The sequence below is a fragment of the Sceloporus occidentalis genome, unplaced genomic scaffold, assembly GCF_023333645.1.
Source record: "Sceloporus occidentalis isolate IW3139 unplaced genomic scaffold, rSceOcc1.0.p SCAF_7, whole genome shotgun sequence".
Lineage (NCBI taxonomy): Eukaryota > Metazoa > Chordata > Lepidosauria > Squamata > Phrynosomatidae > Sceloporus > Sceloporus occidentalis.
The window spans coordinates 46,394,927-46,418,318 of record NW_028316987.1 but is presented as its reverse complement, the minus strand read 5'-3'; the positions used below and the strand labels follow the sequence as shown (position 1 = coordinate 46,418,318).

Genomic DNA, 23,392 nt, shown 5'->3' with positions numbered 1-23,392 from the left:
CACTGGTCTTTCCTACTACTTGTTATCTGATCCTTGTAAGTGCAAATAACTTGAGACATTATGTATGCTAAGCACATGCTCCATCACTGAACTATCATCCTTCTCTATGGCCAGTTAGGTCAGCTCTAGGATCGTACCTGCAGTATGGATGCCAGCAATTTTTTCTCTGCTTCGTCTCTTCCATAACACTGGAAACTATGTGTATATACACTATATGAATAGCCATACAGCTGCACCTGTCGTGTGCTGTTGAATGTTTCAGTAGTTTCCTCAGGGATAAATGATATTTGGGTGGAGGCACCTCCTAGATCAAGTGCACCTGTAGTCTCTGCTCCATGAGGATGAACCCAGGCACTCAAAATGTTTCTCTAGAAATAAAGAGGGGAAATCTGACATTTCATCGGCTATTTTCTCAAATTTTTAGTTCATAAAATATGACAAAGTACTGAAGCACTGTAGTAGGGGTGGCAAGAATGCAACCCTCCAGACTGTAACACCCAGCATTTTTCATCATTGGCTGTAATGGCTGGGACCATTGGGAATTGCAGTCCCACAACATCTGAAGGGCTGCAATATTCCCACCTCTACAACAAGCATACGAGATAAAGAGCACTGTGGATCATAGTGGTTGAATATCCAGCAAGCCACGTGACATCTTTGCTGAGATGGGTGGCAAGCCAAACATAGCTCTCCATTTATTTATTTAGCGTCATTATGTTCCACTTTTCTTACATTATGGAATTCAAGGGAAACTTTGGTCACCATGTTGAGAAACCAGCCAGGTCCTCAAACCAGAGTTTGAAATTAATTAAAGATCCTGCATGCAAAGGGATCTTGTAGCACCTTTGAGACTAGCTGAAAGAGAGAAGTTGCTAGCGTAAGCTTTCTTGGATTTGAGTCTACTTTCTCAGATGCATAGACTGGAGTGGAAAGTCCAGGGACAGACCTGTATAAGCAGACTGTGTGTGAGAAAGTCCATAGGAATGCAAACTTAATGAGTATGAAGATAAGGTCACAAGTTGAGTTTTAACAATGCTCATTGTTGCTTAAAGCCAAAGTGAGTAGATAACTATATGAATGAGTATTAGGATGCAGTGTGGGAACCAGAAAGGAAATATGATGAACAGGTTATTAGAGCTCCCATGAGGCTGGGGGGTTAGCTCCTTTCTGTTTCTCATACTACATCCCAATACACATTCATATAGGAGTGAAGCAGGCAGTGCAAAAGGTCCACATTGGGACCACACTGCTGACATTTCTCCCAGAACCACGGCATTCCCCCCAGCCCTTAGGAGCTGCCGCAGTTCTAAACCAAGCACCAAAAAGGAGGGTATTTTACTTCTCCTTTTTGGGCCATTCTTTGGCAAAAAACCACACCTGCGGCATGCATCATCTGAATGTTGCCCCCAATGTGGCCCGATAGCAGCCCTTTGGGGCTGTCTGTTTGAGGCCATAGTTATCCACTAATCTTGGCTTTTGGCAACATCCTTCCTGCTACCTTGTCTCCCAAGGGCCATTGTTAAAACTGAACTTGTCACTTCATCTCCACATCTACAAAATTTTGCATTCGTATGGACTTTCTCACACAGAGACTGTTTATATAGGTCTGTCCCTGAACTTTCCACTACACCATGCATTGAGAAAGCAGACTCAAATCTATGAAAACCCATGCTACCAATTTGTCTCTTTCAGTTAATCTCAAAGATGTAACAAGATCCCTTTGCATATTTATTTTCCAGTCTAACATGGCTATGTCTTTAAATTAAAGATCCTGGTTAGTTCTGGACCATGTAACCAGAGTTTACCAGTCTGGACATAACAGGAAACCATGGCTAGTTAAACAGATTTTCTATTTAGTTTACCAAGATGTTCCATAAGAGACAGAGTGAAGGGAATGACAGTGCAAGCAAAGGGCTTGTCAACATTATTAAACCAAGAGAGGAACATCTGAGCTGACCAACCATCTCCTTACCTAGCTGACCTGAGCAACTATCTCTTTACCAGCTTATCTCACAGAAACAAGATAAATGTTTGAACTCTAAATCTCTCTATCATAGAGAGGGTTTTATTAAATAAAAAATCTAGTAATTTTTTTCAGCAATAAGTATCAGATCACATGTATATTTCCCATTGTGAATATGTGGATTTCCACTGCTCAAATGGAATAAGGCAGTAAAGTGACAGGATTAGCATGCATTTTATCTCCACATCTATATATCCCTGCTTAATAGGGAAGAATGAGCATTGCTTATTTCCTCAGGTAGGCTCCATCCACACTGCAGAAATAATCCAGGTTGACACCTCTTTAACTATCATGACTCAAGGCTATGGTTCCCAAACTGTACACCCCTAGATCCTGGGAATTGTAAGTTATTGTGGCACCAGAAATCTCTGGAAGAGAAGGCTAAAAGTCTCACAAAACTACAATTCACACAATTCCATAGCACTGAGCTACGGGATGATTTCTGCAGTGTGGATGCAGCCACAGTCTTCTGTGAACTTCATGAGAATGCAACATTTTAACCAGTATTAAATCCAAATTAGAATTTTTCAGGTTTTTCATTTTATCATGAAATGTACTGTTCTAAGTACTCTGAAAATGAAGTTTCATTTTTTAGATTGCAGTTTTTTGAGAGGAGGTTCCTACAAAAAAATCTCATTGCATTTTTAGGATTTTAAAAATCATGTCTTGTTCTTCTTGCTTACATCACCTTGTGAACTTTGATACTGAGATGTGATATAAATAGATTTAATGACAATATCCCACAACCTTATGTTACACTATATTGGTTCAGGTTGTTTGAAAGATTTTATGACTAGGAAATAGTCAGATTCCTCATTTAACCCCAGATATCTCTATGTGACCTTGAATGTTCTGACCATTTTTCTACCCCTTTTTCAAACTTTAGCCTTTTTTAACATACTTTCATTCTGCCCTTAACTAGTTACAGGGTTCCTAATTCAGACATTTCTGCAGGTTTGATTTTAAGTGGGTATTTATTTGTTATAAATGATGTATAAAATATAAGAATTCTTCTATGTAACTGTATGTCATATATTTATGTGTTGTTCTCTTGCTGCTCTTGATTTGTATATAGCCTCTTGAAGAAGCCCTTAGGAGCATCCACAAATTGAAACACACCAGATTTTTTAGCTAATAAAAGATCATCTTTTCAGCATCCTGAGACATGTGGAGGTCATTAGATGCTCTCCTGTTTTTTCTTTTTCTCTTCTTACTGTTTAGCGGCTCACTTAGAAAGGGTTACAAAAGCACCAGAATATCTTGGAATTATTACAAACTGTCACAGTTTTGGTTCTATCATTGATATCACTTTGACTACCATTAGTTTATTTACACTAATGGTTCTCAGCCTGTACATTCCTAGATTGTTGGGCTGCAAATCCCACAATGTCCACTGGGGACCATGATGGCTGGGACCTCTGGGAGGTGAAGTCCAATATCACGTAGGGGGTCTAAACCATGGGTTTTATCTGCCTGCTTTGTCCCAGATATCATTTATAATATAATTAAAATTGGGCATAATAACCAATTATGCCCAGTACTGCTATGTTCTGGAATATCTGAAAATTATATTTTAATTTTATCCAAAAAGGTGAAAGTCTTCCCTTAGTATTTTTCCTGTTTTTGTTAAGTACTATATTGGCAAATATTTCAAAAGGTTTTCAGATCCTCTGAAAATTGCTTACATTAAAAAAGACTCTCTTGACAGTTTGATCTAAGCTGCTGTTACAGGAGCCACATGTATCTTCCCATATTAATGTTCTGTATGTGGAGTCAAAATCTATCTGAAGCTCAAAAGTATTAAATCTAGAACATGGATCAAAGTTTTGACTTTGAGAGATTGTTCATTGACTTTTAAATGGAATTTTCAAAGTAAGAGCCCATACAAACAGGCCAAAATAAGGCTGCTTTGGGTCACTTTGGAGGTATGCTGTTTAAATGATGCATGAGTCCTAAGAGGCCAGAAGCCATGCCAAAGCCATGCTCCAGTCCTAAGGGCTGGAGCGCAGCTTTGGCACAGCTTCTGGCCTCTTAAGATGTGTATGTCATTTATACACCCGACTGTTAAAGGAGAGATAATGATACAATTTGAGAGATAATGATAAATTTGTAATGATACAAATTTATAGTCAACAGTTTTTAGCCAATACATGTGCACATCCCTGCACAGCATCACTAGACAAAAGTCAACCATTAGCATTGCTCTCAGCATAAATGTGCAGTAATAGGGGAAAAGTGTGTCACAAAACTGTGAAACCAAATGAGCTGCTGTCCATAGACATAGGGACCGTACAGACAGGCCAGAATAAACTGCTTCGGGTCACTTTGGAGATATTCTGTTTAAATGGCACACACATCTTCAGAGACCAGAAGCTGCACCAAAGCTGTGCTCTAGTCCTTAGGATTGGAGCATGGCTTTGGCATGGCTTCCAGCCTCTTAGGACGCATGCCTCATATAAACAGCATACCTCCAAAGTGACCCGAAGCAGCTTTATTTTGGCCTGTCTGTAGAGGCTCATAGTGACACTACTATCATGCCTCCTCTCTCATGTTGGTGTTTTAGCACAAAACGAGAAGACTCTTTTGAGAAGAGGAAAAGAAGTTATGTAAAAGAACTGTTGAAAACTGCAAGGGCCATTCTTTTTTAACCTGTCTACTATGTAAGTCTAATGGATCTACCATCTCACCCATCTTCAGTGCAGGAAATCTATGTACTCTGAGATCCTCTGGAGAGGCCCTTCTTTCATTTTCGCCACCTTCATACAAGGTAAGGCCTTCTCCAAGCTCCAGAACTCCTTTCCTAGCTATGCTAGAATGGCTCCCTTCTTTGCTGTCCTTCCACTGGCAGGCAAAGTTTTATTTGTTTTATTTTGACAAAACTTTTAGAGGGTTTTTAAAGAAAGCCTTTTAAAAGCATGCTACATTTTTAAACTGTACAATACTGTTTTTAATTGATTCTTATCATTGTTGCACATATGTTTTTAAATGATTTAATACTGTTTTTGTTAACAGTTTGATTCTATTTTAAGGTTGATTTTTGGTATATTTTAATTATTTTGTAATGTAAGGCTTTGAATACCAAAATGGAGAAAAAGCAGAGTATAAATAAAGGTTATAAATAGTAATAACAGGAGTAGGGGTAATAATAATAACAACAATAATAACACAAGAAGTGTGGGGTGTACATCACGAAGTCTGTAAACAGGATCAATATATTTAAGGCTTTTGTTTTTTTTATGACATATTTAATCTGGAATGAAGATTGCCTACACTTAAAAATCTAGTGAAATTAAAGGTGTGTCATTTTTTCTTGGCAAAATGAATACTAATAGTCCTTCTTAAAGGAACATTTTGCAGAACATATACCAATAGCATATCCAAATGTCATTATTTTATAGGACCATTTAAATGGAATGCAATAAAAGAATTCACTACCTAAAATATAACTTTAGGAACTGTTGATCTTAGAACATTCTGTAATGTTGTAGAGTTGCTTTAAAGTAACTGTATGACAGCACTATCAAGACTGCAATGCAATCTTCCCTTTCCCAAAATGTAGGAGTTTATATTAATCCCAGCTACATCCACTCAAATACTAGTTATTTGTCAGACAATAGTATGTAATAAAACATGCAGATATTTCCACACACCTCCAAGAAATTGCCCTTTAAATAGTTGGCTGTAATCCATCCATACACCCCTTCCTCTTGCCCAGTTATGATTTGAGCACCCCTAAATTCAAAGGGCTGGGATGTGAAGTAGTTTTGAATGCTCTCAAGGACTTCACTGGCTGCTGATTCATTTTGCAACCTAAGCAATTCACAGAACACAAAATGCTGAGTGTCTGACAGGAGAGGCTTACCCTCACAAATACTTGCCAAATCTAGTAACCAGAGGAAAAGCTTATAATTTTTGTACTTTGAACATGGAAGGACAATTTTTAATAAGAGATAATCAAAGCTTGGTTCTTACATGCATGCACATCACTTGATTGCTCAACATTTGTCTGGACTTCACAGCATGAAGTTACTTGTTTAACGATAACTCCCAGAATCCCCCAGTCAGTTTTTCCACTGGTTTTGGAGAGCTATGGTCAAAAAGTAATTTCTTTACATTCTAGGCTTTCACCACTGAAAGATAATTGGATTGATCTGATTTAGGTGCCAGCAAAAGAGCTTACAAAAGCAGAATTCCACAATTGCTCCTTTTCCCAATCATATCCTTTTCAAAAGTGCCTCTGCTGAATTTTAGAGATGCACCCTTTCTCCCAACACCACAGTCCACTTTATGCACCAGGGTCCTCTGACCACTGGCGGTGAATTTATAGTGACTGCCACAGGAAAATAGGAGGGGGCAGCGAAGTCTGGATTTGCCCATTCATTGTGTACACCTATATTTGGATCCATCCCAGTGACCTCTTTGTAATCCTAACTAAGACAACTGAGAGCCTGTACAGACAGGCCATGATAAAACTGCTTCAGATGACTTTGGAGGTATGCTGTTTAAATGATGCATGCATCCGAAGCATGATGCATGCATGCCAAAGCAAGCTCCAATCCTAAGGAGTGGAGTGCAGCTTTGGTGTAGCTTCTGGCCTCTTAAGATGCATGTGTCATTTAAACTGCATACCTCCAAAGTGACCCGAAAAAGCTTTATTTTGGCCTGTCTATACGGGCCCTGAATTAATAGGCCTTATCAACCAACAACTGATTCAGTGGATAAACTCTAGTTGGGACTACCAAGAGGAATTGGGCCATAATGTTTGGGATGACATTACGATATATATTAATGTTTTTCTTGTCATAATTAATCTCTGATAGCTGTTTCATACAAAACTGATGAGCAACATACATGCATGAGTGAACAAGCCCTGAGATACACACCCATCTGCACAGACCTATGCAAGCTTACTTGGAAGAAAGCATCACTGCGTTTAGGGTGCTTACACCCTAGTATGTGTATATAGGATTGCAGTCTTTGTAATAAGACCCAATGAATTCAATGGGACTTATTTCTGAACAAACATGTATAGGAACTGCACTGTACATCAATTCCAGATACATCAATAAAAAGACATATTAAAGCAATCAACCTTTTTCCTTCTCCATGTGTATAAAAGTTACAGATATTAGCATGTTCTGCTTATCCAAATAACACATACAGCATATATTATGTCAAACTGCTTATTGAAACAGAATGGTTGCCATGAAAAACAGCAAGGACGAAAACATACACAAAGTAGAGTAAAATGCTTTGGATTATATCTATACATATGTACGCACTATATATCTTTAAATGACTTGAGTATAAAACCATATATTAACCATATTCATATGCCAGCCGTTACCATTGATAAAGTCAGTAGTGGGACATGGTTTTTCACAAATGCCCACATGGAAATTCTATAGTGGCAAACTGATCCTTGTATGTTTATACCACAGCTACATATGCTGATATTGTTTACATACACAACAGGAACAGTTTCAGTCCTCCGTCTGCTTTGGTTGCCATACACTTGTGACAACACATAGTACAAAATGAAACCATCAAGGGCTTTGTTTCCCCACATATATTCAAGGAAATTAGCATATTTATTATGAAATATTCAGGAACACTGGGTCCTGGAATCTGCTTTCTTAAAAGCCGTCAATAATATGACGTTTAATATGAGGTCAGATCCTTATTCCTGATAATACCTCCCTAGAAGATCAAAATCTCTCTTCAAGTTTTAAGTGTTGCATTACATCTATAATCTTCATGGAGGGAAGGAGAGGAAGGAAAAATGTATCATGACTTGTTCTGCTTGACTGCACTTGATATTTCAACAACAGGTAAAGAATTACTTGCAGCAGTTCAGTTTCACTGATCCATGTCAAAATTAACTTTCCTACTATACCTCAGAAGTCTCATGCCAGCTGTGGCTCCCAGGTACACAGGTGTGGTTCTATGCAAATGAAAAGGAATTTTTTCCTTGACTTTATCAATGCAATCATTGATGGGCTTAGCGATTTCTTGGGGGTTACTTCCATAACTAGATATCCCTGGACCTGGAAGAAAATAAAGGACTCAGTTTTGGTCTGACAATAATACTCTAAAATTACAAAGATCAATACAATAAAAACTTTAGAACAGCAAGTAAAAAAGATTGTTGTTAACAGCACTGCATGTCACGCAGGGCCTATTTTTGGAATCTTGCCTCTTGTATATATTCTTGGCTGACAGCAGCACTGCATTAATGTTCTACAGGTGTTCATGTATTCCAAACAAATCAATAGACGTAGTACTGAAAGGCGATTGTTTCTCAGATCTCATCACATTCAATCAAACTACATCCCTTAAAGGTGGTTCAGTTTGGATTTACTGATGTAAGAAGAATTAAATTCACCAGGGCAGTCAGCAACTGTGCAACAGATGGTTGCAAATAAGTGCCTGAAGACTGAAGAAATACTTTTGAAAATTGTAACAGACATACAAAGCAGCACCACAGGTAAGTGCTGTTAAGACTTTTTTATTATTATGTGCCTTCATGTTAACTGCCACTTATGGCAACCCTATCATAGGGTTTTCTGGTCAAGATTTGTTTAGAGGAGGTTCAGGCATTACCTTCTTCTAAGGCTGAGATAATGTGACTTGCCTGAAGTTACCCAGACCCAGTAGCTTTCCATGGCTAAGCGGTAGTTCTGCCAAAGTGAAAACTGGAGATGGTTCATGTACTTGTAATAGTTGTGTAGAAAAAAAGAGTTTCAGCAGTTGTTGCTTGTCACCTTGATGCATGTTCAACAACACCTGCTAAAATTCACTCTCTTATACAACCATTAGAAGTACAAGATCCTCTCCAGATTTTACTCTGGCATCTCTGCTGAACAGGAATTCAGTCCCTGGATTCCCAGAGTCCTAGTCCAACACTCTAACCACTTAACCATGCTGTAAGGTAGTATGACATAAAGGACACTAAGAAAAATGGTATGCATATGAAGCAAATGCTCATTACTGAGGGATTTCAGTGGGTCATGAAGAAGCATAAAATGCTTTTTCACTTTAAAAAAACAAAACATCAGCAATAAATGAAACTTAGGGGTTGTCTGCATGGGGATTCACAAAAACAGCACTACCTCATTTTGGAACATACCTGTTTAGACAATGTACATGGCTGAAGGGAGGAAAACAGACCTATGCTGCACTCTGGGGCTTATGACTAGAGAAAAATAAATCCCCGTTTACTCTGGTTCAAGCTGGAAAGAGCAAACTATTACATACCATTTCTTTTGCCTGCATCCTTGCAAAGTAAACAAAACAACCAACAACATTTGGCTTGGAGTTAAGATCCTTGTCTGCTTCCCACCTCTGCCTTTCCCTTCCAACTGAGAGGAAGTGAATGGAATCTGTTTTAACCTTTATAATGCTCTCCTGATAATGAATCTACAAGAAGAATAATACATTTTCTTTGTCCAAACTTTTAATTTATAATTATTCTGATTTTACTTTTTTCCTGATGCTTTTTTTATTACTTTTTTAAAAACTGTATTAATTTGACATATTTCAATGTAAAACCATTTATGAGGATTTTACCTGCTTGAATGTCATATAAATGCTTAAAATAAATACTTAATTTAAAAAGAGGGAGAGTTTGTACCTCTTCCTGGAAGAACTTTCCTTTTGTCTCCATTTCTGTTTTACAGTGGTATATAAACTCTGGGGGAAATTGATCTACTTGTAACCTGAGATAAAATGTGCAAAACTAAAATACCCAAAAAACTCAACCACATAAAACAAAAACAAAAAATCCCCAGAGCTTGGAAAACTTACTTTTTTTTACTATAGCTCCTGGAAGAGTACTCTGAAAAAGTAACTTTTCCAAGCCCTGAAAGAGAAACATATCATTTTAGCTGTGGTCTGAACTCATCTTAATAATATATGTTTTAAAAGTAAGGTATGTGCTTTCAGATTGCCTGTTGATTTATTGCGACCTCATGAATTTCACAGGCTTTCTTACACAATACTCAGAAGTGGCTTGTCATTGTCTTCCCCGAAATATAGCCTACAGCACTTGGTACTCTCTGCTAAACTCCCTTACATTTTGTGTGTGTGTATATATATATATATGGCTTCAAGTTGTCTGTAGACTTATAGTGAGCTCATGAATTTCATAGGATTTCCTTAGACAAGGATAACAAGAGGTGGTTTTGACAGTTCTTACCTCTGAAATATAACCTACAGCACTTGGTCATCATTGCCCATCTCCTATCCAAGGATTAACCCTGCTTAGCTTCTAAGATCAGACAGGATTTGGTGTCTTTAGGATATTTAGGCCCTTTACATTACCCACATATAAAAATAAGAGGAGATGAATGCTAAAATAGCTTCCTAGTCTTGCTCTGCATTCATAAACCTAGTTGACTGAATACCTTTAAAAGAGTAGTACATAAATTTGCTTCTATAACCTGTCCTTCACTTTACCATCATCTGCACCCAAAATCACAATTCTTAAAAACAATTGTTGCAAACCTGCTTCAGGGATTTACAAGAGAAGACAAATGGTAAGTTAGCTTCTTGGTCTTGTTCTCCATTCATACACCTGGCTGGCTGGCTGTCTTTTTAAAAAGCAGCACATACATTTTCTACTATTATTTCATCCTTCCTTTTGTCATCAGCAGTGCCCAAAAATTACAATTATTTCATAGAATCATAGAGTTAGAAACCTGGTTCAGGGATTGGAGCAGAAGGTTAATTCTTTTCCAGGGACTGACCAACAGACAGTGTCTATAACAGGCTTTCCCATGGTTAAAATTGTCCATATCGGCAAACTGTAGAGCCTATGTGTGTGTTCGGGGGAGGGAGATATTTTAAGAAAGTACATTTGGATTTAACAAAGGTGTTTTCAAATGGCTGCCAATGGCTGGAAAACAGGGAGTCCATTTGATGAAAGGCATCAAGGGCCACTATGATTTCTAACGTGGGGAATATCCCAATGTGTGGTCCTCTGCTTTAAAAAAAAACAACCTCACATCCCATGAGGCAAGCAGAGTGAGAACTTGCTTCATATTACAACAGATTGTAGCATGCATGCCCTTTCATTAGTCGCAAAACACAACCCAATGAAGCCAATAACTTTTAGACCTGAATCTATTTGTAGACTCCAATGCCTATATAACTATTCCTGTAATACAATGAGCTTGGAAAGCACATCAAATGTTGCCACAGAACTCCCTAATTGCATACATGAGACAGTCATGACTTTGTACCCAGCAATTGAAAATCTCACTTCGCTATACAGCACCACTTGATTAAAGAGGACATGTTACCACGACTGCTATGAAAAAAAAGCATAAAAGAAATTTAAAGCCTAGTTTAAACAGATAGTGCCTTAAAGGAATTCATGAAAATATTATGTGGTCAGAACGTTGGACTAGGACTCAATCTCCATTCAGACCTGAAGCCCTGTAAGTCATCTTAACTCAGTCAACCTCCCTCAGACTGGCCTACCTTACAGGGTTTCTGCAAGAGTGAAAAGAAAAAACAGGACAACTTTGGAGCTCAGGCAAGAAAAAAAAAAGTAGCAGCAACATTAATGACTACCACCATCACCGTCATCCCTTTTTTCTATTTTATGAGAACAATTTTCTTTCCATGCATACGGAGAAAGACAGCAGACTTAGTCATGTTTAGAACAGACCAATAAAATTAATGAACTCTACTACATGGCTCTACTCTAAACATGACTAAGCCTGCACCCAACCTATGTGTCTTTTACACCACAAGAAATGGCCACCACAATTTCCATTATACTGGGGCAGCAAAATCTCAACAATCTTGATCTGCCAGTGTCCTTCCTGTTGGTTAATGTAACATGATTTGAAATCCCACAGACAGACAAATGGCAACTCTGGTGTGATTTCTGCCATAGCAAGATGGAAGAACCTCCCACACATTTCAAACTGCCAGACCTGTTCCTGCATGGCAGCTGTTAACTGTGGCAGAGATTGCTTTTGATCACGATTGGCAATCTTTTTTTATGATGTGCCAGACATGTGATTAACATGGCTCAGCACAGAAGCTGTCAATTCTGCTTGATTCACCCACAGGAGTGTTCAGTTTGGTTATTTATTCTGGTGTCACTATGTTATTTCAAAATCCCCATTTCCTCCTCACCTTTAACATTGCACTTGAAGGTCTGACTTACTACACCGGTATTGTTTTCTTTTTCTGCTGGCCATTCATACACATAGACTGTTGTTCGAGATGATCCAGCATCAAGCACTATTCCATACTGTGGGGAAAGGTTATATCAGTTAGAACCCAGAGCGTATCTATTTTGTAAAAAGATAAACACAGGTTTTATAAAAAATATCCTAGGATCTAATGAGCCTTTTATCTCTTTATACTAACTAGTGTAACTTTACTTCTTTTTCCTTAAACACCAAATACCTGGGATCCATTCACATGACACTGTTGTAGTGCTATGAGTCTGCTATAACATCCATGGCAACATCCTATAGGATGGAAAGAACTGAGGCTTTAAAAATTCAAAGGTAGGAAAAAGGGAAACAGACCTCCTCTGCCCTTAGCTTGAAACATGCGAGTATTTACAAGCAATCTTCTTCTACAAGTTAAATGCTATTATTTCTACAGATTTGTACCTGATTTTATCTGTAGTGCATCTCAGCTTCTCAACATATTCAACAACTAAGTTCCCCTACTTGTCTTTTCATCCTTGACCTTAAGCAGAGGCAGAAGGATAATACCACCAACATGTTTTAACCAGTGAGACAAGCAGAAAATTGCACCTATCAAGTTCAAATCCTGCCCTGAGGAAAACATGCACTGTCAAGAAAGATCTCTTTCAAGAGGACCTGTAAGCCCTTTCAGGTGGGTAGATTTCCACCATCAGCACAGAGAGATCTTCTCAGTTATAATATGACTGTATTTATATAACTACCTCCCTAACTACCACTGTTCCAAAAAAGAGAATTGTTCTGGATTAACAGTTTGTGCACAAAACTCTAATACATGGATACCAAGCATTTTGGCAGCTCCTTCCTTGTAGTGGGACAACAGCAAACCATCACCACAAATTATACAATATACTCTTCCGACCTAATCATAATCATCCCAGGTTCCTCACTTTCCCCTCTCCAGGGAAGGAAATAAGGTGTGCATATATTTTAATTTTATGTAATGTCAGTAGCAAGATCATTGTGGTTACAGACTCCTATATATTCTCTGTCCCTGGATTAAGCACAGGGGAAACCTGTTCTTTTGCTTTCTTACAGAAGTCAGATTTGCAGAAGCCTGGTTTTCCCAGTGCTAATTCGATGTTCCTTGTGTCTATCATAAAGCCATCCACACTCTTTGGAGTGGAGTACAATAACTGTCAAATCCACAAAACAGTAATACCAACAAAAATTGGGCCAACTGAAATGCACAAAATACATGATGCAAGCTTTTGAAGCTCCACTGGCTCCTTCATCAGTCTAAGGTGTTACACATGAGGGGGGGAAAATAAAGAAACATGAACTTTGAAAGTTTGCCTCATGCATTTTGTGTATTTTAGTTGACTCAATTTTGGTTGGTATCACTGCTTTGTGGATCTTGAATGTTATTGTACTTTGCTATATGGCCAACATAGTTACCCCAAACATGTTTTTGGATTAGGGCTGTGCATAGCACTGCCACTGACTGGATGGTCCTTGTGTTCATTATGCAGCCACTTCCCCTCATATTCTCAGAACAATTTTTAAAGAATAAAATAAGAGTGCTGTGTGTGTGAGAAAAAAAGTCAGATAATGATGCAGCAAACAGGCTCACATAAATTTGCAAGATGTTTATGTAGAAGTGGAGTGAGCAAATAGCCCATCTGAAATATCAAGGCTGTGAGAGACAACACTGGCTTCAGAGACTGTGCATGTACCATGTATCTTTTGAGGAACAAAAGTGGAGTGGATGGATCAACAACAATGGAGCTCATCCTGAAGCAGACCTGGGGTCCTTTCATGCTGCCTAATTATAATACTATGGTTCCACTTTAACTTCAATGGTTCCCTCATGGAATCCTGGGATTTTCATCTTAGGGAGGGATGTTTAAACACCTCTGCCACAGAGGTCTAGTGCCTCACCAAACTGCAAACCCAATTAAAGTGAAATCACAGTGCTATGACTGTGTACTGTGAAAGAGCCATGGATTTTGATGATAATCTGCCATAGTGTGCGAGGAAGGAGCAAGAGCATACCTTTCCTTCTTGCCTACATAGCCTACCTTTATCACTTTCAGTGCCTTACATCAAAAAGTGGACACATAAAACCCAAGAATCATAGGCTTTGCCTGGGAGTATTAGCCTCACTATGTGTATATGCTGGCCTGGAATGTTGTACACATATTCCATACTGAAGTGCAACATTGCCACTGAGATATCTGGTGGCATTGCAGTTATATCAGGCATGTCTAGTGGCCAACACAATCTCACTCCCCAGCCCAGTACATAAAAGTAGACAGTATTGTCCAAACCAGACCATCGTTGTTGGGAAATACTACTTTAATTCATACGTTACAGTTGCCAAGGTTTGAATGATTGTATGGAATCTACCTGAACAGGTTTTTGCATAATAATGTTTGTGATTAACATTTAGAAAGAGAAGAGCTGAGGTTGAAACTATTATTAATATACAATTAAATCAGCAGTTGAGCTCTCACACAAAAGTAAGCAATTAATAATGATGATTTGTGTGGTCTGGTACAAAAGAGTACATGACTCCTTTACCATTAAAAATTGCATAGCAGAGAACTTCAGCAGGTGTAACTTACATGACAAGCTATACCTGTTGGAAATGACTTTCTATACACCTATTGAAAGGTGCACGCTCCTTGTTCTCTTCTGACACTCTGTGCTTCCACATGTTTTTTTAAAACTTACCTTCACACCTGGAGAAATAACCTCTTTCTGTTTCCATTGGACAAGAGTAATAGTAACAATAATTGCAATACTTAATAAAAGAAAGATGAAAGTGACAATGGTGGGCATTTTGTACAGGACTCGGAAACCTAAAAATAAGAAAGGAGTGGGGAAAACTTATGTTATGCATTTGAAAGGATTAATTGCATTACTAATTTTCTGTCCTGCCCCCTCTTCTTTCTGAATGCCAGCCCATGGAGTCCAAGAGCCAAGGTGCTTGGGATAAAGAAGACAAAGGCTGGCATTGGGGCAGACTGCGGGTGTGGCATCCGAAGATGCATGCCCCAGCTCCACTCCTATGCTGGTGTGACCAGATGGCAGCAGTGTCATGGTGCTCCTCTGGCACTGCGTCCAGATGACATCGAAAAGCCACAGCACCTGCAGCTATGGCACCCTTTCCGCAGGGCAAAAAGGAGCTTCTTTTTGCAGCTCCTTTTTGTGTTGCAGAAAGGCCAGATCAGGGCTGCAGCATGTAGTTGCCGCAGCTCCAATCCAGTATTCAGCCCCTAAGTCTTATATGTAGTATGATTAAATCTAGGCCAGGGGCAGGAATCATACAGTCCTCCAGATTTTGTTGGATTGACTACCTAGTTAATTCAAGCATGTATTGCAAGATGAGGAAGGCTTGGAGCTGTAATCCTAACAACATCTGGAGGGCTGCACTTTACTCATCCTTATTTTGGTTGCTACAGAAAGGTGGACAACATTTGCCCTGTGTTGACCTGCTATAGGCAATACACATACACCCAGATGAAATTTGGGAACAAACTATGCTGCTATATTTCAGTTGCAAACATTGAAAACCATTAACACAGAATGGAAAGGCTTGTTTCAATGTATTTTTTTTCCTGATCTGATGCCAAATCTCAGTGGCAAACCACAAAAACACATTTAAAATAAGCATTTTCCTCTTGTGCTTTAATGCTATTTGGTAGTTTGCCATCAGAATTTGATGGTGCAGTTCCTGGCCAGATTTTAGTGGCACATATTTTTAGAGGGTCTTCCACTGCACCTGTATGGTAACAGGGTAGCTTGGGGGACACAGGGCAGGCTGTAGGTCACAGAATTCTCTTCTCCCACATCTTGCTTCAACTTCCAGGATTTGCTGTCATAGGCTATGCTATGGCTTGGGCCCTATGCTGGAAGAAGGGTGGGATATAAATTAAACAAATAAATAGATAATATTTATTGGCAGGGACAGCAGCCCAAAACATTCAGAGCAAGAAGTGTTGTTTCTTTGTGCCTACCTGGTGAATTTGAGTCAAATGGAACATTTGTTGTTTTATGTCTTCAAGTTGTTTCAGACTTATGGAGACCCTAAGGCAAATCTATCATGGGATTTTCTTGGCAAGATTTGTTCAGAGAATGTTTGCCATTACCGCCCCTAAGGCTGAGAGCATGGGACTTGCCCAGGGTCACCCTGTGGGATTCACAGCCAAGCTGAGAACTGAACTCCTGGTCTCCAGAGTTGTAGTCAAACACTCAAACCATTACACCACGATGGAACATGCACCCTCCTTATTTGCATCACTGAGAAGTATGAAACATAAGACTTATTTCCCAAAATAAGTTCAGACCTTGGAGAGCTCCTTCAAAGTTATCCAAAATGCAAGAGTGGCTGCACCACCCTATTGACATGGGAACTGCCAGACACATCTATTCTTACTATTATAGGAGAAATAGTGTGGCTTGCCCAACCGATAAATTTAAACAGCTTATCTGGAAGGTAACCAAGGTTTTGTATTTGAGGATTAGATTGGAAGACCACCTATACAATACTGGTAATTGACAGTTCTGTGTTGTAGATACATGTCTTTCCAATTAGGACACAATTTTATGCACAAAAAAGAGACAATGTGTTGAGAATACAGGCCTTATTGTGACATTTTAGGATACAGGAGCTTCCATTTCACTTCCCTGTTCTGCTGTTAGATGATTCATTATCTCATCAAGTTTCATTAGAAACAGAATTAGTTTTACTTCCTTACCCTAAAGCCTTTTTGCATAAGTGAATCCATTAAAAGTATGGGAGGTACTTACTGTAGTTACTATAAAACATTGTCTTTAATTAGCAACATGGGGATTCTCCATGCATCCAGTAACTGCTTAGCTATTTTCATCATGTATATTTTGAAGTAATCTTCAGAAGTGTTTTTTGGTTTGGTTTGGTTTGATTTTTTGCAGCCCGCAATTTTTAGCTAGCTGACATACAGAGCCATGTCAGCTGAATGTTTTAATTACAAGGTAATTAGGTTATGGAAAGTTCATGACACTAAACTTAACACAAGGCAATATTGTCTCCTAAATGAACCTACCAAACAAGGTATCTGGCATCTACCCTTACTGGAAAAGAGAGCATTTACTCCATCCACAGTGCAAACCCAGAACTTACAAGTAAGTAGTTGTTATGATGAGTCTAAAACAGTTTAAGCTGTAATTACAATGTTTACAAACAATTGTTCATTTTCTCTTTATTCAAAAGTAGCTAAGATGATTGCTTTTTAAATACTTTTTAAAAAAATCTCAGTTCCTAGACCCGTGGCCTATGATACAAAAAACACCTATGTAATGAGGCTATACCCCTGTTGTAACTATAGAAGCAACTAAAAACGATTGGGCTACACGGTATACAGAAAACCTACACACATGGAGAGAGACCTACACAAGAACTCCAACCATCACCCAGGACAAAATAGAAGCACAATAAAAAACATTGGTAGATTTCACCAAAAGGATCTGTGAACCCCACTTCTTGGAAGATGAACTAAAGCATCTAAACTGGACTCTACAAGCTAATGGTTACTCAGCTCACACATCAGAAGGGCTGCCAGAAAAAAATCACAGGAGTGAAGAAAAACAACCACCCAAAGAGTAAGTATTGTTGCCATACATCAAAGGAGTCACAGACAGAATAAGGAAACTGATGAGGAAACACAACCTCCAAATGATCTACAGACCAACCAAAAAAATCCAGCAAATGCTGCGCTCAGCGAAGGCCAGGAGAGACCCTCTCACAGCCGCAGGAGTTTACCGCATACCGTGCAGCTGCGGAGAAGTCTACATAGAGACCATCAAAGGCAACGTCCAGACATGAATCAAGGAACATGAGAGACACTGCAGATTGAGTGAGCCAGAAAAGTCAGCAGTACATGTTATAAACCAACCTGGGCACAAAATGCTCTTTGAAAACACTGAAATTCTGGATCGTGCCAACAATTATCAGGTCAGAATGCATAGGGAAGCCATTGAAATCAACAAACCCCTGAACAACTTCAATAGGAAAGAGGAAACCCTGAAATTAAACAAAGTTTGGCTACCAGTCCTGAAAAACACCAAAATCCAGACTCAGTACATGCAAATTAAAACCACCCAGGGTCAAAGGGTTTCCCAGAAGATAATGGATCACTAATTAAATAGACACAAATCCTCCTCACATATCTTCCCACCCTGAGGCCTTGCCATTCACCAACAGACCAACATACAGATTAACATGTAAATCACTTCCTCTCAACCAAGGATCACACGGTATATATACCCCACACACCTCCATGCCACCATTCTTTGAAGATACCAAGCACAGTTGCAGGTGAAACTTCATAAATAAATTCTTCCAGAACACGGCCACATAGCCCGAAAAAACTCACTAAAAACAGTTACACTGCAAAAGGAATTAGGTTATTCCTGATGACACTACAACTGTAATGTAATTTAGTGATGCCATGGTTATTGAAGAAAATGTGTTACACATAATTCATTATTTCTAACAAAGCACCTTCAAACTCTGCATAGTCTCATACATATACAGAATATATGTGAGTTCAATGAGACATGGGTCCAAAACACACTGCAGAAACAATCCAGTTTGAGACCACTTTAACTGGCCCGGCTCAGTGCTAGGGAATCCAGGAAACTGTAGTTTTGTGAGACATTTAGTCTTCTCTGTCAGAGAGCTCTGGTACCAGAATAAATGACAATTCCCAGGATTCCCTAGCACTGAGCCAGGGCAGTTAAAGCTGCCTGAAACTGGATTATTTCTGCAGTGTGTTTTGGACCTTACTCCCAGGGAAGTATGATGTGTGGATAGAACTGAAGCCTTATAGAAGTTCTTGCCATTACACCAAGGTTAAGTCCAATTTTTGTATATGTGTATACGGATGTTATAGGAATTTTGCTCAGCTTGAATGATTAACTCAACCAATCCGAGAATTCAGAAGAGAGGACAACATTTGATGGCGATGTGAGCCAATAAAACCAGTGGATGTAAATTAGTAAATTATAAAATATAATCCTGAGTTTGAAAAACTCTATACCAAGCTATCCCTGGTTCAAGTCTGAAAATGTTTTTTAAAATACAACTCACAGAATCTCCTCAATGGAGAATTCTAGGCATTGTAGTTCAAAAGGCTACCTTTTCCAAGCTCTGCTCTGGCCAGTAAAAGCCAAAATACAGATAGGTCCAAATGCAGTTTTTCACATAATGGATATAAAACCTAGAGAATGAACAAAAGAGATTCTAATTAAACATTAGGAAGAGCTTTCTGTTCATAAGAGCTGTTTGAAAATGGAATATGCTGCCTTGAAAGGTGGATTCTCTGCTTCTCCAGAAACTATTAAGCAGAGGTTAAATTACAATAAAATCAGGGATGCTTTTGCTGTGGATTCCTACACTGGCTGTGGGTTTAGCTGGATGGTCCCTGGAGTCCTTTCCAACTCCATGGTTTTAAGGAAGCCTGTCAATTGGAAGTGAATATTTTTTGTTGGTGGTGAGCAAATGACTACCATATAACAAGTTACCTTATAACAATACTGTGAACTAGTAACTTTTGGAGGGCTTCTTTTCAAGTAATGTCAAATACAAAACAAAGTGAATCTTTAGCGGATAGGAACAGATCATTCAGAATATTTCCTTGCTAAATCTTCCTTGGATAAACACCAATGTAAGAATTAAGGGGGCAGCTGGCAGATCTAAGAGAGGACAGAGGAAGTGGTAGAATTTAGGCTAGCTGTTATTACAAGGTGAACAAGTGTGTTGCAGTGGTTTAAGTGTTGGATTATAACTCATAACAGCAGGGTTCAAATCCCCACTTGGCCATGAAAACCCACTGGGTGACCTTGGACAAGTCATACTCTCTCAGCTTCAGAAAATGGTAATGGCAAACCTCCTCTGGAGAAACTTGCCAAGAAATCTCTGTGATAGGGTTGCCATAGGGTCGTCTTAAATCAGAAACAACTTGAAGGCACACAACACTCACATTATTGTTAGCCATTTGTCTTATTTCATGGAAGCAAAATAAAAAGTCAATCACCATGCATAACCCTAATTTCCTAATAAAATCTCTTTTTTATTTTTATAGATTTCATTTATTACAGATCATAACAATACATTAAAAGATACAAAAGATATTTTAAAATATAGAAAAGAAAAAGGAGAAAAATAAAGAAAAAGACTACTTCTGATCTTCCTTTATGCAGTTATATATACAATTATAATTATTCATACCTCACACTCTAGCATTAGTCCCTTAATAAAATCTCAAACTGCAGTTGTATCTCATTATTAGAATAGTATCATAGTGGAGCAAGAGATAACATAAATATAGTCTATTTTCAAGTCCTAATTCGGTTACATGTTGGACCACACAGGAACATTTGTCTTTGATAGCTTACTGATGTTGAAAAGAATCAGTTCTCATGAAGTCGGCTCAAAACCTACCCTTCTCTATAACACCAAAACATGCATTCCATGAGCCATGTTAAATATAGGTCTCCTCAAAGAAAAATGTGTAATATCAACTAAAATTTCTCTTGGCACTTTGTCAGGCACATTACTAACCTGTTTGTTCACAGGGTTGGCGGGAGAGTGCAGTAAACATCTCTTTTTGTTCAAACTATACAGAAAGAGAAAGAAATGTTCAGCATGAGAGTTGTTCATGAAAAACAATGTAAACTTCAAAACATTTTTAAGACTACAGAGGGATAAGAGATGAGCAAAACCTTCCCAAAAACAGCAAGAGCAAGACAGAACTGACTTTGCAAATGCTTTGAAATGGAAAAGAGGCATGGTTATGACAGTTTCCACATCACAGCACTATTCACATAGGTGGAATACTTGGCCAGTTTTTACTGGGGGTCAAAGATGAGGTGGTTGAATGGATGATCTCTAACATTTCAGCCTACAAGTAAAGGATAAGATATGGAGGGATATTCATAAATGGTTACTCCTTCAAATAGAAAATCAGCTCCTCAGGGAGAAGGTTCCCTGCTCTACTGGTTCTCTCCTTGCAGGGAGTTGTGGCGAGGTTTGCTTTGTTTTACTTCAAAAAGCAAAACACTGGATTTCACCATTTGCAACCTGAGTTCCTGCAGTACATTACTTCACCCCAGCATTTTCCCCAGGCTCGGCTTTGATGCACACAGCAGAATACAAATATATGTCACTGTTATTAATAATGATGTGTGGATATGTCCATGTAAAATCTAGAAACTGCTTCTTCAAAATACTACGAAACACAGACCCAATGCTTTTCCAGTCATAGTACTACTAAAGAATCTTTTTGAAATTATGCAAAATGTTGCTTTAGGATTAGGAAGAGATGTTGCTCCCAGGATAATATAATCTAAGAATGTTGACTTCATTTTTCAAGAAGCTGGGAAACAGAAGAAAATAAGAAACACTGGAAGGGAGATGGCAAATGTACTCTTGTGAATCTGTGGGCCCGAATAGACAGATCAAAATAAAGCTGCTTCGGGTCTCTTTGGAAGTATGCTGTTTAAATGACACATGCATCTTAAGAGGCCAGAAGCTGCACCAAAGCTGCGCTCCAGTCCTTAGTATTAGAGCATGGCTTTGTCGCAGCTTCCGGCCTCTTAGGACGCATGCATCATTTAAACAGCATACCTCCAAAGAGATCTGAAACAGCTTTATTTTGGCCTGTCTGTTCAGGCCTTGTGTGTGTTTAAGCAAGAGGAAATCAGAAAGAGCAAAGCACAAAGGTACCTGTATACACGATACTTGCATGAAGCTGAGGTCACAGAGAGTTACCTGGGTTGTGTGTTTAGTCACATGGGCGGGAATTTGTGTGTTGAGAAACTAAATAGAGTCTTTGTTTAATGCAGACATGAATAAGTCCTAATTGTGGCTAGCATGAGAACTCTTGAGATGAGAGGAAGAGCACATTGAAGAACGTGTGAAAGCGCAGGAAGCATACCAGAAGAGTCTATGTGCCTGGAAAGGCGAGCACATATATCTGCAGAGACTGTATGTAAACTGCCGGATATAAGAGTGGGCATAAAAAGATACTTAGGTTGTATGTGAGTGAGCAAGAATGCACAATCGAACAGCAAATAAATATGGGATTGCTTCTACACACACTGGGACAACAGTCACAGCCTGCGGTAGTTTCCTATATGAGCCACCTGATCTTGAATACCCTTCTTGGCAGTAAAGAAATCACAAGGCCTTGTTGAACACTCTTATGCAGCCAATACAAGGTAAAATGTAATAATCCAGTTTGTTTTTTTAAACAAAAACACCACATTGTTGTCCAGTTCCATCTTCCAGCATCATTTTTAAAATGTAACAGGCTACTAAAAACATTTAATGAAAGATGTCATCTAAAACCAAAGATGATAGAGCCCAAAAAACAGCAGTTTGCATTAAGGTAAAAAAAATGGATGAATACGAACTTCACTGCATACATGTTTAAATGTCCTAAACATCTCGATGCTACCCAGTGTATTTTTATTTTACATAACCAACCAACCAACCAATCTTTATCCTTTCCCCACTGACCTTATTCTCTCTGTCTGTACATCCTTTAGCAATGTCACTTTCATTTTTTTGGACAAGGAGGCTTTTTTATGGCTACGAAACCCAACACCTCTCTGGGTTTACACACTCACTGACTGGAATGTATGCATGAGTGCAGATGTAGCCTCCCTATGCGCTCTGCAGCCAACCCTCTCCATCCAAATTTCTCTGGTGAATTTGCTCCATTAGCTGTTGTTGTTATTGTTGTTATTATTATATTTGTTTTATAATATATTATATTATAATATACCTGCCAAAGATATAAAATCTTGCCAATGTATTATAAAATACAACATAATATAAATAATATAATATAAATATATATTATAAAATACAATATAAATAATATTATAATATATATATACATATCAATGTGTATATATATATATATATATATATACGCACACACACAAAGAGAGAGATTATAATATTACACACATATATAATGTATATAACATAATACAAATAATATTTATATAGATTATAATATTATTTGTATTATATTATATATACATATATTATCATCTATATAGATAGATTACATATATTATATTATGTTATATTAAATGTAATCTCTCTATAAAGATTATATTATATGTGTATATAATATAT

The 23,392-nt window shown here is 38.3% G+C and overlaps 1 protein-coding gene and 1 long non-coding RNA gene across 6 annotated transcripts in view; one reads left to right on the top strand and one right to left on the bottom strand.

The window, feature by feature from the left end:
* Positions 1–23,392, bottom strand: part of LOC149309687 (ectonucleoside triphosphate diphosphohydrolase 3-like) — a 31,344-nt gene that overhangs the window by 7,074 nt on the left and 878 nt on the right. Inside the window, exons 1-7 of one of the 5 annotated variants that reach the window (XM_089532848.1) lie at positions 22,763–22,783; positions 20,804–20,858; positions 14,932–15,059; positions 12,173–12,290; positions 7,920–8,070; positions 5,674–5,833; positions 138–368 (exon numbers count right to left, since the gene is read on the bottom strand). In XM_089532848.1, coding sequence (XP_089388974.1) covers positions 138–368; positions 5,674–5,833; positions 7,920–8,070; positions 12,173–12,290; positions 14,932–15,059; positions 20,804–20,843 — 828 coding nt within the window. In that variant the 5' untranslated portion in view covers positions 20,844–20,858; positions 22,763–22,783. Of the gene's footprint in view, positions 1–137; positions 369–5,673; positions 5,834–7,919; positions 8,071–9,829; positions 9,885–12,172; positions 12,291–14,931; positions 15,060–20,803; positions 20,859–22,762; positions 22,884–23,392 lie in introns of those variants that run through there. The other 4 variants (XM_089532847.1, XM_089532849.1, XM_089532851.1 and 1 more) reach the window with 4 other exon arrangements.
* Positions 4,583–22,839, top strand: LOC149309688 (uncharacterized). The gene is made up of 4 exons (XR_016281926.1): positions 4,583–4,790; positions 8,270–8,510; positions 12,749–12,889; positions 22,087–22,839. It is a non-coding gene; the product is annotated as an uncharacterized LOC149309688 (long non-coding RNA).